The sequence below is a fragment of the Protomyctophum bolini genome, assembly GCF_963924005.1.
Source record: "Protomyctophum bolini genome assembly, chromosome: 10".
Taxonomy (NCBI): domain Eukaryota; kingdom Metazoa; phylum Chordata; class Actinopteri; order Myctophiformes; family Myctophidae; genus Protomyctophum; species Protomyctophum bolini.
This window is the reverse complement of record NC_137871.1, coordinates 30,805,071-30,817,856: the sequence shown is the minus strand read 5'-3', so window position 1 is coordinate 30,817,856 and position 12,786 is coordinate 30,805,071. Positions and strand designations below refer to the sequence as shown.

The 12,786-nt window shown below is 40.2% G+C and overlaps 1 protein-coding gene across 1 annotated transcript in view; it reads right to left on the bottom strand.

Moving 5' to 3' along the window:
• Positions 1-9,534: 9,534 nt before the first annotated feature.
• pigg (phosphatidylinositol glycan anchor biosynthesis class G (EMM blood group)) overlaps positions 9,535-12,786 on the bottom strand; it is a 71,963-nt gene continuing 68,711 nt past the window's right edge. The window contains 1 exon segment of the mRNA XM_080774494.1: positions 9,535-12,742. Within this exon segment, the coding sequence (XP_080630620.1) occupies positions 12,520-12,742 (223 nt within the window). The 3' untranslated portion in view covers positions 9,535-12,519.

Below are 12,786 nucleotides of genomic sequence, written 5' to 3'. Positions count from 1 at the left end.
GAAGGCAAAGTCAGCATTTTGATTTGCATTATGTGCATGTGCTTCCAACAGCAGGGTTCCTCCTTATAACCACTACATCATTAGGTCTACTGGACATGGTCCTTTAAGACATCGAATTGTTTCGCTTCCAGCTGGGTCTAATTAATTTTGTCAAAACAGTGAAACTTGTATCTTACGTACTGAGCCAGTGACATTTAAGAATGCTCAATTGAATGCGTTAGGTTTGTTTATTTTCAATCAGTCATAGTCAGCAGCACTGCTAATCATCTGATACCAGTGTCCCTGGGCACACGTGTATGAGTTTTGGCTGATTGAGTTGGGGATTAGAGGGGGACAGCCTTGCATGCAGTAGCATGCTGCATGCAAAGAAGCTGCATACAGAAAGAAAACGCATGATAAAAAGGACATTGGAATTCAGGAAAAAAAGAGAAAAGTTAAAGAAGAGAACACCTATTCAGGACACAGAGAAAAATAATCACATCCGTGTGAAGTGAGGGGCGCTAATATATTAAAGTCTAACTCGTGTTGATTAGGTGATGTAATGGCCATGTAAAACAAACAAACATTAAATTCTCTTTATTGTTAATGTTTGTGTTGGGTACAGGAAAATTATTTGTTAATGTTTGTGTTCGGGTTAAAATGAATGTTCCTGTCATTGTCAATGGCGTTTTTAAAACAAACATTGAACTAAAAACAAACATTAAACCATAGGAGGGGCCCTCAAAAACACAATATAACATACTGTAGTACTAGTAAGACAAAAGAAGTTGGAACAAAAAATATACAACAATAAAGTAAGAGTAATAATTAGAGTGCAGAAGGATAATGAACAAATAAATAAATCTCAATAAAAGGCAACAGCAAACAGAAAGGTTAAACTGAGATTGAAGCACACTTGCCGTTTTCGGGGACTGTGTTCTAGTATGTGGTGCAATATAAAAACTGCACACTTTTCCCATATGTATATTTTGGCCCTAAACTCTTGAAAGTGTAATTGGGTATTTATTTACTTCAGTACTTCATACTTTGTCCACCACTGACAAAACAACTTCTACACTTCACTTAGTCCTAAGAGATCCTCCTCAGTGGGGCGCAAGCAAAGTAATCAGAAAAAAGCAACTTTGACCTCCCAAAATGACTGTTCACACAGAGAAATCAAACAAAGAAAATTGAGTTTGGTAAAAACAAAAAAACACTTTCAAACAAAAGACGGGATTGTGAATATAAATAGAGTCTGTGAGTGTCCTTGCCGGAAGCAATTTTCAGAACTGGTGCACCGTGGCAAGGAGTTCCCATGTCAATAGGCTGGCCAACGCATTTGTACCTAATCTTGAGTTGTCATCAGCAACCTCAGAAACCTCAACAACAAAAGGAAGTTAGGATTGGACTCCAAATACCAGGTTGATCTGCTTATCAGTATAGCACACAGTAAATACCCAAAAGGTTTAGCTGAATACGAATAATCTCACAAGGGATTATTCTTATTATTCTGGAGTTCATCCATTTGAAGAAGCTCTTAAGGCCCCATAACTTGTATTAACATAATCTGTATCTGGATAACCATCTGCATATAATGAACGATTTGGGCTAGCTGGCTATCTGCATTCTGTGTTTATGTCAGGTCGTTGTTGGTCAGCTATTGTCTAAAGCAGTGGTTCCCAAAGTGGGGTCCGGGGACCCCCAGGGGTCCTTGAGGGAGTTCCAGGGGGTCCCCAGCTAAATTATAGTTTGGAACCAAATGGACCCTTATGGGTCTGTAACTCTGAGAGTCTACAAATGGAACCAAACTGGTCCATTTGGTTCCATTTGTACACAGTAAAATTTACATTGATTTTACAATATAAATTGGGGGTCCCAGAGATAGAAATGACATTAAATGGGGGTCCGTAGACTAATGCATGTCAAGGGTCCCTGAAATTAAACGGGTTGAGAATCACTGCTAGAGCCATACAAATCTTCTCTTATGGGGGTCCCTGGAATATCTCTTCAAATGGGGCTAATTAGTGTCAATTTGGGGGTCCTTGACCTGAAAAGTTTTGGGAACCACTGGTCAAAACTAAAGTCCCTCAGCCTATATTGGACATTCAAAGTTATTTTCAATACTACCAATATGTCAACCTAACTTGAGGCTGTGGTGAATGGATGGATGGATGGATGGATTTTATTTTGTCATTGAACACAAGTGTACAAATGAATCTGTTGGCATCAATCCAATGCAATACAAAAAGGCACGATGCAAAAAAAAGGCATACGTGTACTTTCGATGGTACAGCGATAGAAGTTTTCCAGAGTCTGGTGGGAAAGTTGGACTTTCCTCAATCGCCTCAAGAAAAAGAGACGCTGTCTTTATCAGGGAGGATGTGTGTACTGTTGGTCTGCAGTAGGCCTCTAACCAAGGGGATGATGTTAGGTTCAGGGATGTTCATAGGATGTCAGTTAATCGAATAATCGATTATAAAAAAAATTATTGAACACAAATATAACAAATAAACATAAACGTTTTTTGTTTTTTTTCTTTTGAAATCTTTTTTAAAAGAGACAAAATATAGTTGATCTAGATTTTATTTCCGTTATTATTGTGCAACTCTGTTGTACAACAAAGACTAAAATAGGGATTTAGTGGTTAATCAGACTAATCAATGTAGACAAGTATAAAATAAATCTATTAAAAATAAATAAATAAAACACATTTTAAAAAGTGCTTCTCGGTTTTTCGATCAATAAAAAAAGGTTGACAGAAAATAATTGATAGTTGCAGCAGCCCTACTTTGTATCAAATTTAAGCAGGCTGCATTTACACCTGTCCGGCTTCGGTTGAGCTCTGATCATGTGATGCGTGTTTACACCATATGTAATCTGTTTACAGATTGTTGATTGATACCAAGGATGAATTACGGATACTTTTAAATGCTTATAGATGTGTAACCTCAAGAGAGGCAAATCAAGTTCTATTTATACAACAGTCCCTTGTCTAATTTCTGTTTACTGTGGTTACATGATTTTTAACAGAAAAAAACTAATTACAGACACTTTATGACTACACTTGAAGTATGAAGGTTTGGTATACTTTACTTTACTGATGGCTCTTGGAGTTTGGCTCAAACACTGAGACGTACACCAGCTGTGATAGTCAGCCCGACACCAGCCAGCTGTTATTATAGTTGTTGAAGTATGCCATCACACAATTTGCATTGCTCAAAATAGACAGTGCTACAGCTTGAATTGATAGCAATTAGGCTTTGAACACCAAAAAGATAAATTATGCTATTCTGTATACAGTATGGTTACTATGCTAGCATATAAAGTACTACTTAAGAGTACTTGCCAGATAAGACAAACAGGCACATTAATTAATTCAGGTCATTTTGACTGTTTTTTTTAATTTTGAGATTTTGAAGTTGATTATCTTTGCCCATGAAGCTTTCAGAATGTTCCCCTTCCATGACAGTCATCATCCATCACCATTCCATCATCTCAGAAATGTTTGACATCTGAAACATTTTCTAAATATGAATTCAAGCACATGCTACTTCTGTCTGATTTTACTTCAGTCATGCTAGTGTTAATAGAAGGATTATGGTAAAAATAAACATAGATAGACATAGAGTATTCAAGCATCACGCTCACTTTGACAGATTTCCACTACATAATGTAGGGTTTGTGGATAAAGTTAGTTTTTTCTTTGTTCACCTACAGACCTATACAATGATGAGTGATTTACCTAATTTGAAACCAGACATGATGGGACCAAATGCAGGGCAGTCAATTATCCTAAGATCTCTAGACTCTAGATGTGGAGAACATCTTAGAGGTTCTCCACAGTCCTCAACAAGCCTTTTTTCTGATGGTAGATCCTTTCTTGGAATGGATGGAAGTACTGCATTAGTGTAATGACAGCCTTGGGCACTGGTCACACAAAGTCGAAAACGCTGACTTGCATTTCAAAGCGGTTCGCTCTGAGGAATATGAGGGAGGGGAGGGTCTGCACAAAATGGATTACACTGCAGATATTCCGATGAATGATGTACATCGGTTTAAAGGGCTTGGGTGGGCTATGATGTATCCTGAAGGTCATAACAAAAGATCAGAACTACCCTTTCTAGGAAATTAGACTGGCTGGGTTAGCCAATTAACTCACCATTGCTTGAAATAATCTAAAAGCTAAGTGTATCAATGTGATCACTTCCTCAGAGCAAAAAGAGATGTCCTCCCCATACTTATAGGCCTACTTGTACGAATATATGTCAAGGGGGCAAAGCAGCCAGTAACACTTAGTATGGCAAAGGAGAAGACAAAATCAATATCCCTTAAAAGCCTCTCATTAGACACACACCCATTTGTTTGTGCAGAGCTGCCAGGGAAACCTGCATCTGGAAGAACTCCAGTGGCTTTTAAAAGCCAGCAACGAGCCTTTAGTGGCACAAAATGTGGTTTGTTGTACCTGCCTGTGTGCTTCTAAACCATTAAGACCATTTTCTCGTAGATGATGTCGTCATATGAAATGTACTATACATAAATAAACCTGACTTGAAGTGATTCTACCCTGCATCCAATCATTCTAGTTTTATCAGTCTTTATAGTTGTCAAATAAATTATTTATTGGTCTGGGAGCAGGAGCTGTAGGGCAGTTATTACAAATGAACTCACAAAGAACAACATGACAGTTATGTGAAATGTGACATAAAAATCACACCTGTGTGAAGTGAGGGGCGCTTTTATCATTATACATCATCATACATCATCTCATGAACTGAATTTATGTGATTGGTTAGCCGATTTGCTCGTCTACATATGACATACATTTTCCAGTCATTGTCAATGGCATGTTTGTGTTGCCACAAATCTACGCCATATTTGAGGCACATATGACCAAATTTCTCCTTTCATTGTCAATGGCAAATATGAGACGTGTGGGGACAAAAGCTGTATATAGGAGGGGCTAGCGCCCCTCAAAAAGGGAAAAAAGCTGAATTGTAATCATCATTATGATGAATGATTATGATTAATATGTTAAAAAAAATTAAGTTTAGCCCTGGCGGCCGGGATTTCATAATTTGTGCAGAATAGAACAGATCCCACAATAACCGAAACAAACACACAATCTCAGTCATATATTATGTACTGTAGTGAAAAGAAAGGTTTCTAATCTGCTTTTAAAAGTGTTCAGTGTATAGCAGGGTGATCCCTCTACTTGGGGAAGATACAGGAGGCAGCCTTCCCTGCGATCCATTTAGTATGAGGGATTAATGGATGGAAGACGACCACTGCCTGTGGGCCTGAGAGTTCTCGCTGGTTCTTATGCAATGAGTATGTCTTTTATATACTGAATCGTCCAATTTACCTCTTGTGCAGTTTTATTAGCAGCATGCTAATGGGCTGTGGGCCTATTCCTCTCACTTGATTTAAACACGTTTGTGGCAGAAAGTAGTGGTGTAAAGTAACTTGGGGTATTTGTAATTCAGTTGAGAATGTCCAATTTTCAGTACTTTTACTTCTACTCCACTACATTTCAAATCAGAGACAAATATTGTACTTTTACTCCACTACAATGATATGAAAACTTTAGTTACTAGTTACTTTGCGATTATTCAATTCAATTCAAACTTTTTCGGCCATTTGAAAAGAGCAGATCTACAAGCTCACAATGTGACCCATTGTAAGCTTTGCGACATACATAGTGAGTACTTTCTACTTTTGGTACTTTAGGTAGCCTACATTTTGACCATTGCTTTTGTTTGTTTTGTTTTGAATTCCGGACTTTTACTTGTAATGGAGTAGTTCTACTTTGCAGTATTGATACTTTTCCACCACTGCAGAAAGGCAAGAGACCAGGCAAATCCTAGTCATACAGCCATAAAATTATCCAGGATCAATACCTCTTGCAACTGGTTGGGATTTTTAATTAGGAGCTGGCTCCAATTTGTACTTTCTGTAACCTTGATGGCTCACAGCCATCTGCCACTTAGTGGACAACTCCTGGAGCATCACGGATTGAGGCAGTGCAACTGAGGTAAGGTTGGCTTCAAGGAAGGGCTGGAACTCAAAAGGCGGAACTCCTAATGTGGTTTTCTGAGACAGTGTAGCTTGTGTGATTAACACTCAAGTGCTGTTTCTCAGGGTCTTGTTAATGAACGAGGGAGATCAGCTGGAGAATCAGAGCAGCAGCAGGAGCGCTGCTGTGTTCGCTGTAGGCCTACTGCACGGTTGTGATGAAAAGAGCTCAGCCGGAAGGCAAAGTTCTCCATCGACTGGTCAATCTTTGTTCCTATTGTCACCTAATGATCATAAAATGTGGGTGGGTCATGACCGAAAGAATAAGATCACGGATACAAGCTTCCAAAATGAGTTTTCTCAGACGGGTGGCTAGTGTCTCCCTTAGGGATGTGGTGAGAAGTTCAATCATCCGCTGCTCCTTTACAGATTCAAACGTGAAACGTCTGTATGCCACTACACTTAAAGGAGAGTACCCCCAAAAAATCTTATTTTCAATGAATAACTCACTCCATGAATTCATGGAGATTTGTTTTATTTTTGTCGCATAACTTAACCAATAATTATTAACACAGCTTCACAAAGTCTTAATGAGGTGTAATTGAGGGGGCTGTGATTGGATTCAAACGTGGGTCTTTATACCACTCACAGGGACTCAGGGAGTAGTCTGTGCACTGACTGAGCCACCAGGCTCCCTTCTCAATGTTACATAAGTCACTGAAGTCAGTACAATAATTGCTCACATAAATTGTTTGCCTTCACAACAGTAAATACATTAATATTTATATAATTTGATCATGTTAAAATGCATTTCAATGATGCACTCGCTCCATTGACGCTGTAATACATTTATTAATATAAATACCGTAACTAGAAAAGTGCACTCACGTAACTAGAAAAGTGCACTCAGAGTGCAAAGCCCTCAATCTCCACCAGGCCGAGTTGCCTACCCATGGGGCAGTGACGTGACGTGGCACCTGTGACCGGTCAGAAGTCAGTACTCGAGGAAGCTGCGGGGGGGAGGAACAGAGTTTGTACAACATATGGTGCATGTGGCCCCATCCATCGCACGAGACTGACATACAAAACATTAACTTGGGACATATTGTTACATTCGCAATAATACATAAACTTTCACAAACAATTACAATACTGACCACTTTGCTTGCTTGCACATGAAAGGGGGGGGGGTCGACTTGGATCCTTCAGTCTTTCTTGAAAAACCCTTTGTTTTCTCTTCTTTTCTCTATTTTATTTTACTTTACTTCATTTCTTGTACTTACTTGTACATTTCCTAACTTTCTTCTGCTTTACATTTTATAGTTCACTTTACTTCATTCACTTCTCTTAGTTTACTTTACTTCTTCTGGTCTACTTTGCTTTCTGCCTTCCAACTGCTTTCTTCCTCCTGCACAGAGCTCTCTCTCTCAGTGATCTGCACAGTGCACTCTCCTTCAATGTAATGAGACTTCTGCCCTCTCTCACTCACAAACAGGTGAAACCAACAAGCTTAATTATCAGAACACAGATGCAACCAAGACACATAATTGAGAACCCTCAACGCCCCCAAAAGGACACATACAGAAACATGAAAACCTTGACATGGCTGCAGTAACACTCCCACCTATCACACTTTGTGTGATTCTTGAAAACTTGAAAAAGGGTACATTGTAGTCAACAAACTTATTTACATCACTTTTTCCCAGTCTCAATAAAACATATTGCATGTGTGTGTGCGATCTGTGTGCATGTGCGTAGGTGTTTCTTCAGCTTCCTTGGATCTTCATTTCATGTCTTCTGCTTCTTTCCATGACTCTTGTATCTTGCTGTGACCTTTACTTTCATCCAAACTGAAGACGTCTGTAGGCGATCCTCCTTTGCTGTGGTTAGAACCTGGGCTCCTTTCCGTTCTGGGTCTTCATTTAGTTCTCCCACCATAAACTTTTCTTCTTTAGGGAGCTTCCTTTTCCCAGTGAAGCAGCTTGACCCTACCATCTCCTTTGTGGTAGGCCTGTGAGAGACATGGTTCTTGTCAAATGGCACAACTTGCTTTGTGATGATATGATGACTCACCACCAACCTTTCTTGGTCGACACTTTCATTCTTATGGCCTATAATGCTCCAACCTAACGCAGACTTCTGTGCGAAAGGCTGATCTTCATTGCCACAAATGACATCTCTGGGACGTAAGGCTTGCGGGCAGTCATAGCCAATCAACAATCCTACTTCACAGTCAAGCTCAGGAGACATTTCTTCAGCCAGATGTCGTAAGTGAGGCCAGGACTTTGCCGTTTCTCTTGTGGATATATGGGACTTATTTGATGGGATATAATCTCTGGTGTAGGTTGCTGGGAGTTTGATTTTAGTGTCAGAGTGGACTCCTCTTACTTGTAGACCGTCCACCCTTTGGCTAGGTACAACCTTTGCTTTTGATGTCATTGTAGACATTTTGAGTTTTACTGACTCCTTCTTGACGTTCAGTTTCTGAGCTACATCTTTACAGATGAAGGTAGGGTCGCTCTGAGTGTCCAGCAAAGCATACACTAGAACTTCCTTGTGTGGTTCAGTGGCTGTGGAAACATATACTGGAACGATAGGTGAGGTGTGAGCACTGTTCCTATCTTGAACAACTCCCAAAAAATAGTTCCATGTGATAGAGGGGTCAAAGTTGAACGAAAGTTCAACTAAAGTATTTCATACAACTCAAGTTAAAAAATTGTGAACTATCCCTTTAATGGAAACTGTTAAATCTGATGAATACATCTTGATAACATTACTCTAGAGATGAGTGCTGATTTGCGTGAGCTTTGGACAAAATCTGTAAGAGCAGTTGCTTTCGCCTTTATTTTATATATTTTTATGGAGGGACAGACAGTAGGCTGACAGGAAATGGGGGAGTGACATGCAGTAAAGGCCGTCGGGATCGGGAGTCGAGCCCGCGGCACACTGCCAGACTCCAGCTACCGGCCAAGGTGCCTGGACCGCTGAGCCACGGCCCAGGCCCAAAAAGTGTGTTTTGACAAAACTGCCATGATCCAAGAACACAGGGAAAACAAATGAGTTTTTACCATACGACCTACTACCGTCAAGAAGTATACATGAAGCCAATGTAAAAACGTTTAGGTGGAGGTTCTTCCTATACTGCCGGGATGCAGTATGCATGCAAGGTTTCACAGTGATCATTCCAGTGGTGCTGGACATGAGTTGTTCACAGACATACAGAGGGACAGAGTTGAAACCATACAGTGATTGCCTTCGGGAGTTCGACCTGGAGGAGATAAGTGAAAAGTGGTTTTAATCCTGTTCCCTTGGATCACCATGTTCTTAAATAAATAACAAATATGATGTAGAATAAAGCTTATGAGATGATTGAAAGTCTTTAAAAATGTAATCTCCAAATTGTCATGTCCCCCCCCCCCCCTTGCTCAGTAAAGACTGGCCTTCCCACAGAATCTGTGATTCAAACTAGATTCAGTCATTTATTGTTAAAAAAAGAAAAAAAAAAGACTCAACTGAGAAATGAAATATAAAGTAAGAGCGTTCATTTATTTATTTATGAGACACAAACACGCAAATATATTTTGATCAGTAGTCATTCTGTCACTTTTATATTTTGGTTAAAGTTTGCCATTACAGTGTTAAGGTCACTGCACACAGAGCGCGTTTTTCGGATTTTTAGCAGCGTTTTTCCAACCGTTTAAAAACAAAAACGCGTCCAGTGTGCAACCACCTTTATTGTCCTCAGCCATGTCAAAATGTATCATCAAATGTAAAATTATTGTTATGTGATAAATCAGTGCTCCACTTATTTCCCCAAACAAAAACACAACAAACACCAAAAAGATGAACCAAAACATGAACTTTTAAGAAATGTAAGAAGTAAATTATACAATAGAAAGAAATCAATAATTTAAACTTCAGGCTTGCTTCTATTAAATAAAAACACTAACACACAAACAAAGGAAGGTATCACAGACATAAACCATCAAAATACAGTAGCATGATGCAAGTACAGTATAGCATACAGTATGCTATTTTGCACATAATGGCTTATTTGTGGCCCGGGCCGAACCTCTGGTACAGAATACAAGCGGAAAATGTGGCGCTTAATCTTGCTCGACGTTATTTGTTCTGACATCACGTCACTTCGCGGTGCGTTGATCAATCGGCGTGTTCAAGTTCCGGTACCCAGCATTGGCCGAGTTATTGCGTAAGTAAAAATAGCCTCTCTCCCTCCCCCGCTGAACTCTAGTCTAATGTCATGTCACACACCTCTTCCGCCCTTCTCTGTCTCTATGACAAATCGAGCTCTGGATGGACGTCTGTGTATGGATGAACTTTATGTAAAATATAGTAGTAGATCATCATTCACTACCATCACTTCCCAGAAGTGATGGTAGTGAATTATGGACATTGGTGTTCAAATGTATCATTTCTGATTACAGTGCAGTATACCGTATATCGCTGTGTATATATAGCCTCGATACCCAGGCTTTCATTTCGTCTGCGCGAAAGATGAAACTGTATATATAACAAGCGATAAAGTTCCAGAATATTGGCACTAATATTGTATAAATGATTAATTCCTATGAAGCTCAGACAGACCACCAGTCTGCGTGAAATACTATTCAATTAAAATAATGAATCTTGGAAGTTCTGAGTTGAGTATAGGTTAGAGTCAGTCACTCAGTCAGATTGCTGCACACTACAAACAGCTACTTTTACATAACCAGATGTACGGGGGTATTGTGTAGGCAGGGAAACCCACTGCAGAAAATGTATGGATACGCCTATATATGGGCCTATCGGATAGGTTTATGGTTACTGTATGTCTGAGTCAGACTGAACGCTGGCCTTCCCTCCCAGTAGTCAATTTGGGTCATTATTAATTAGTGTGGTTGCTATAGGCCACTGGTTCTCAAACTTTTTCACGTCAAGGACCCCCAAATTGACACTCTTTAGCCTGCGGACCCCCATTAGAAAATATATGCCAAGGACAGTAGGACACCCATAAGAGAAGTTTTTACGGCTCTAGCAGTGATTTTCAACCATTTTAATTTCAAGGACCCCCATGAGTTTGATCTGAATTAGGCTACGGTCCCCCATTTCTATCTCTGGGAGCCCAATGTATAAAATCTAAGTTAATTTAACTCTGAGAGTGTACAAATGTACAGTTGTACACTCATTTGGTTCCAAATTTAGCTGGGGACCCCCTTGAACGCCCTCAAGGACCCCTAGGGGTCCCCGGACTCCACTTTGGGAACCACTGCTATAGGCAAAACAAAAACCTAAATTCACACAGGCGTTTTCCCGGTTTAAACGGCTTAATGGAAGAAAAAAAAGAAAGAAAAAAAAAAAAAGCATTGACGTGGGACAGGTGTTGTTGAGCTAATGGGAATATGTTACCTGTATTATAATATATAGGCGTATCAAAATACACACAAGCGGTGCGATGACGGCACCATCTGGATCTCACAGGTTGTAAGACGAAAGGAGCTTGTGAGATACAGATGGTTTCATTAAACTCCAGACACTGTTCATTGGCATAAAACATCAAACAACATGGACATACTTACTTCATCTTTCTACGTGCCTACGTCTACCACAGCAGCTAGAGTCAAAGCAATTGGACTGACACAATTGCAATGAGCTCACATCGTTAGGAGAGGCATTTTTGCCGTTGCCATTTCTTTGAGTGTGAATGAGGTTAAATGGCAAACTCTCAGCTTTAATCCTGGGAGTCTTGTATTAACGATCATCACCAGGCTCTTGATGTGGTGGTTGGCTCCTCTCTTACTGCTTCACATTTCAATGCATCTCTGTGACGATTAAGTGCCTGAGCTATTACACCAGCCTGGAGCTTCAAGGTATAGGCACAGATTGTATTGCTAGACATTTCTCTTCAATGCTATACCTTATGAAATATGATGAGTAGGAAATCAGTACAGATGGGGAGAAAAGCTGCTAAAGTTTCTCACGTCTGATTTGATGCCCTGTAGCAGGGGCTGCAGATGACTGACTTCAAGCTGATGAATGTTAAGCCTAATATTATTAAATACACTGAGCCTAAATATAAAACAATACATTTATGTCCGAATAGATCTCACTGTACTGTACATCCCTGAGGAAATCCTTATCCACGGTTAGGCAAAATGCACCATCAGAAATAATGCATGGATCAGTGTGTCGTTTCAATTTTATTCTGACCAGTTCCTGCTCTTTAATCTGTAAGTGAACAACATGAAGAATCTTCTAATCTAGGATATGCTGAAGTTGACTTCACCTTTTTGAAGATGATCGGTTCCCTTCTGTAGCCATTGTGTCCCGTCAGTGTCTTGTTGAGGAAGATGCTGAAACTTTAAGCCTAACTGATACTGTGTGAGCCAAGCCCTGGCTCATACAATATTATCTAGTATTGGACCACCATGAGCCACGGCTTGGCTCACACAGTATACGGATTAGGCATTACGTGTTAACATCTCTCCAGATAAATGCCTATTTCTAATAATCACGGAAGGTCCTCAGACCCTATGACTTGCCGGAACTGTGGCCTTGCTCCATCGTGCTAAAGAAGAGGCAGACGCCAGCAGTCAGCAGAATATGCATGGCCTCGTACAGGAGTTTGGGTGAGAACACGCTCCAGATGAACAGGTGGTATCGCAGGGCAGTTATCAACAGGATGTAGGCCGCCACCGGCACAGACCTCAGCAGGGCCAGACAGTAGCAACCATGGGCCATCATTACCGGGCTCCTGTAGAGAGGAGGACGGGACCATGTTAGAACTTTCAGAACTTT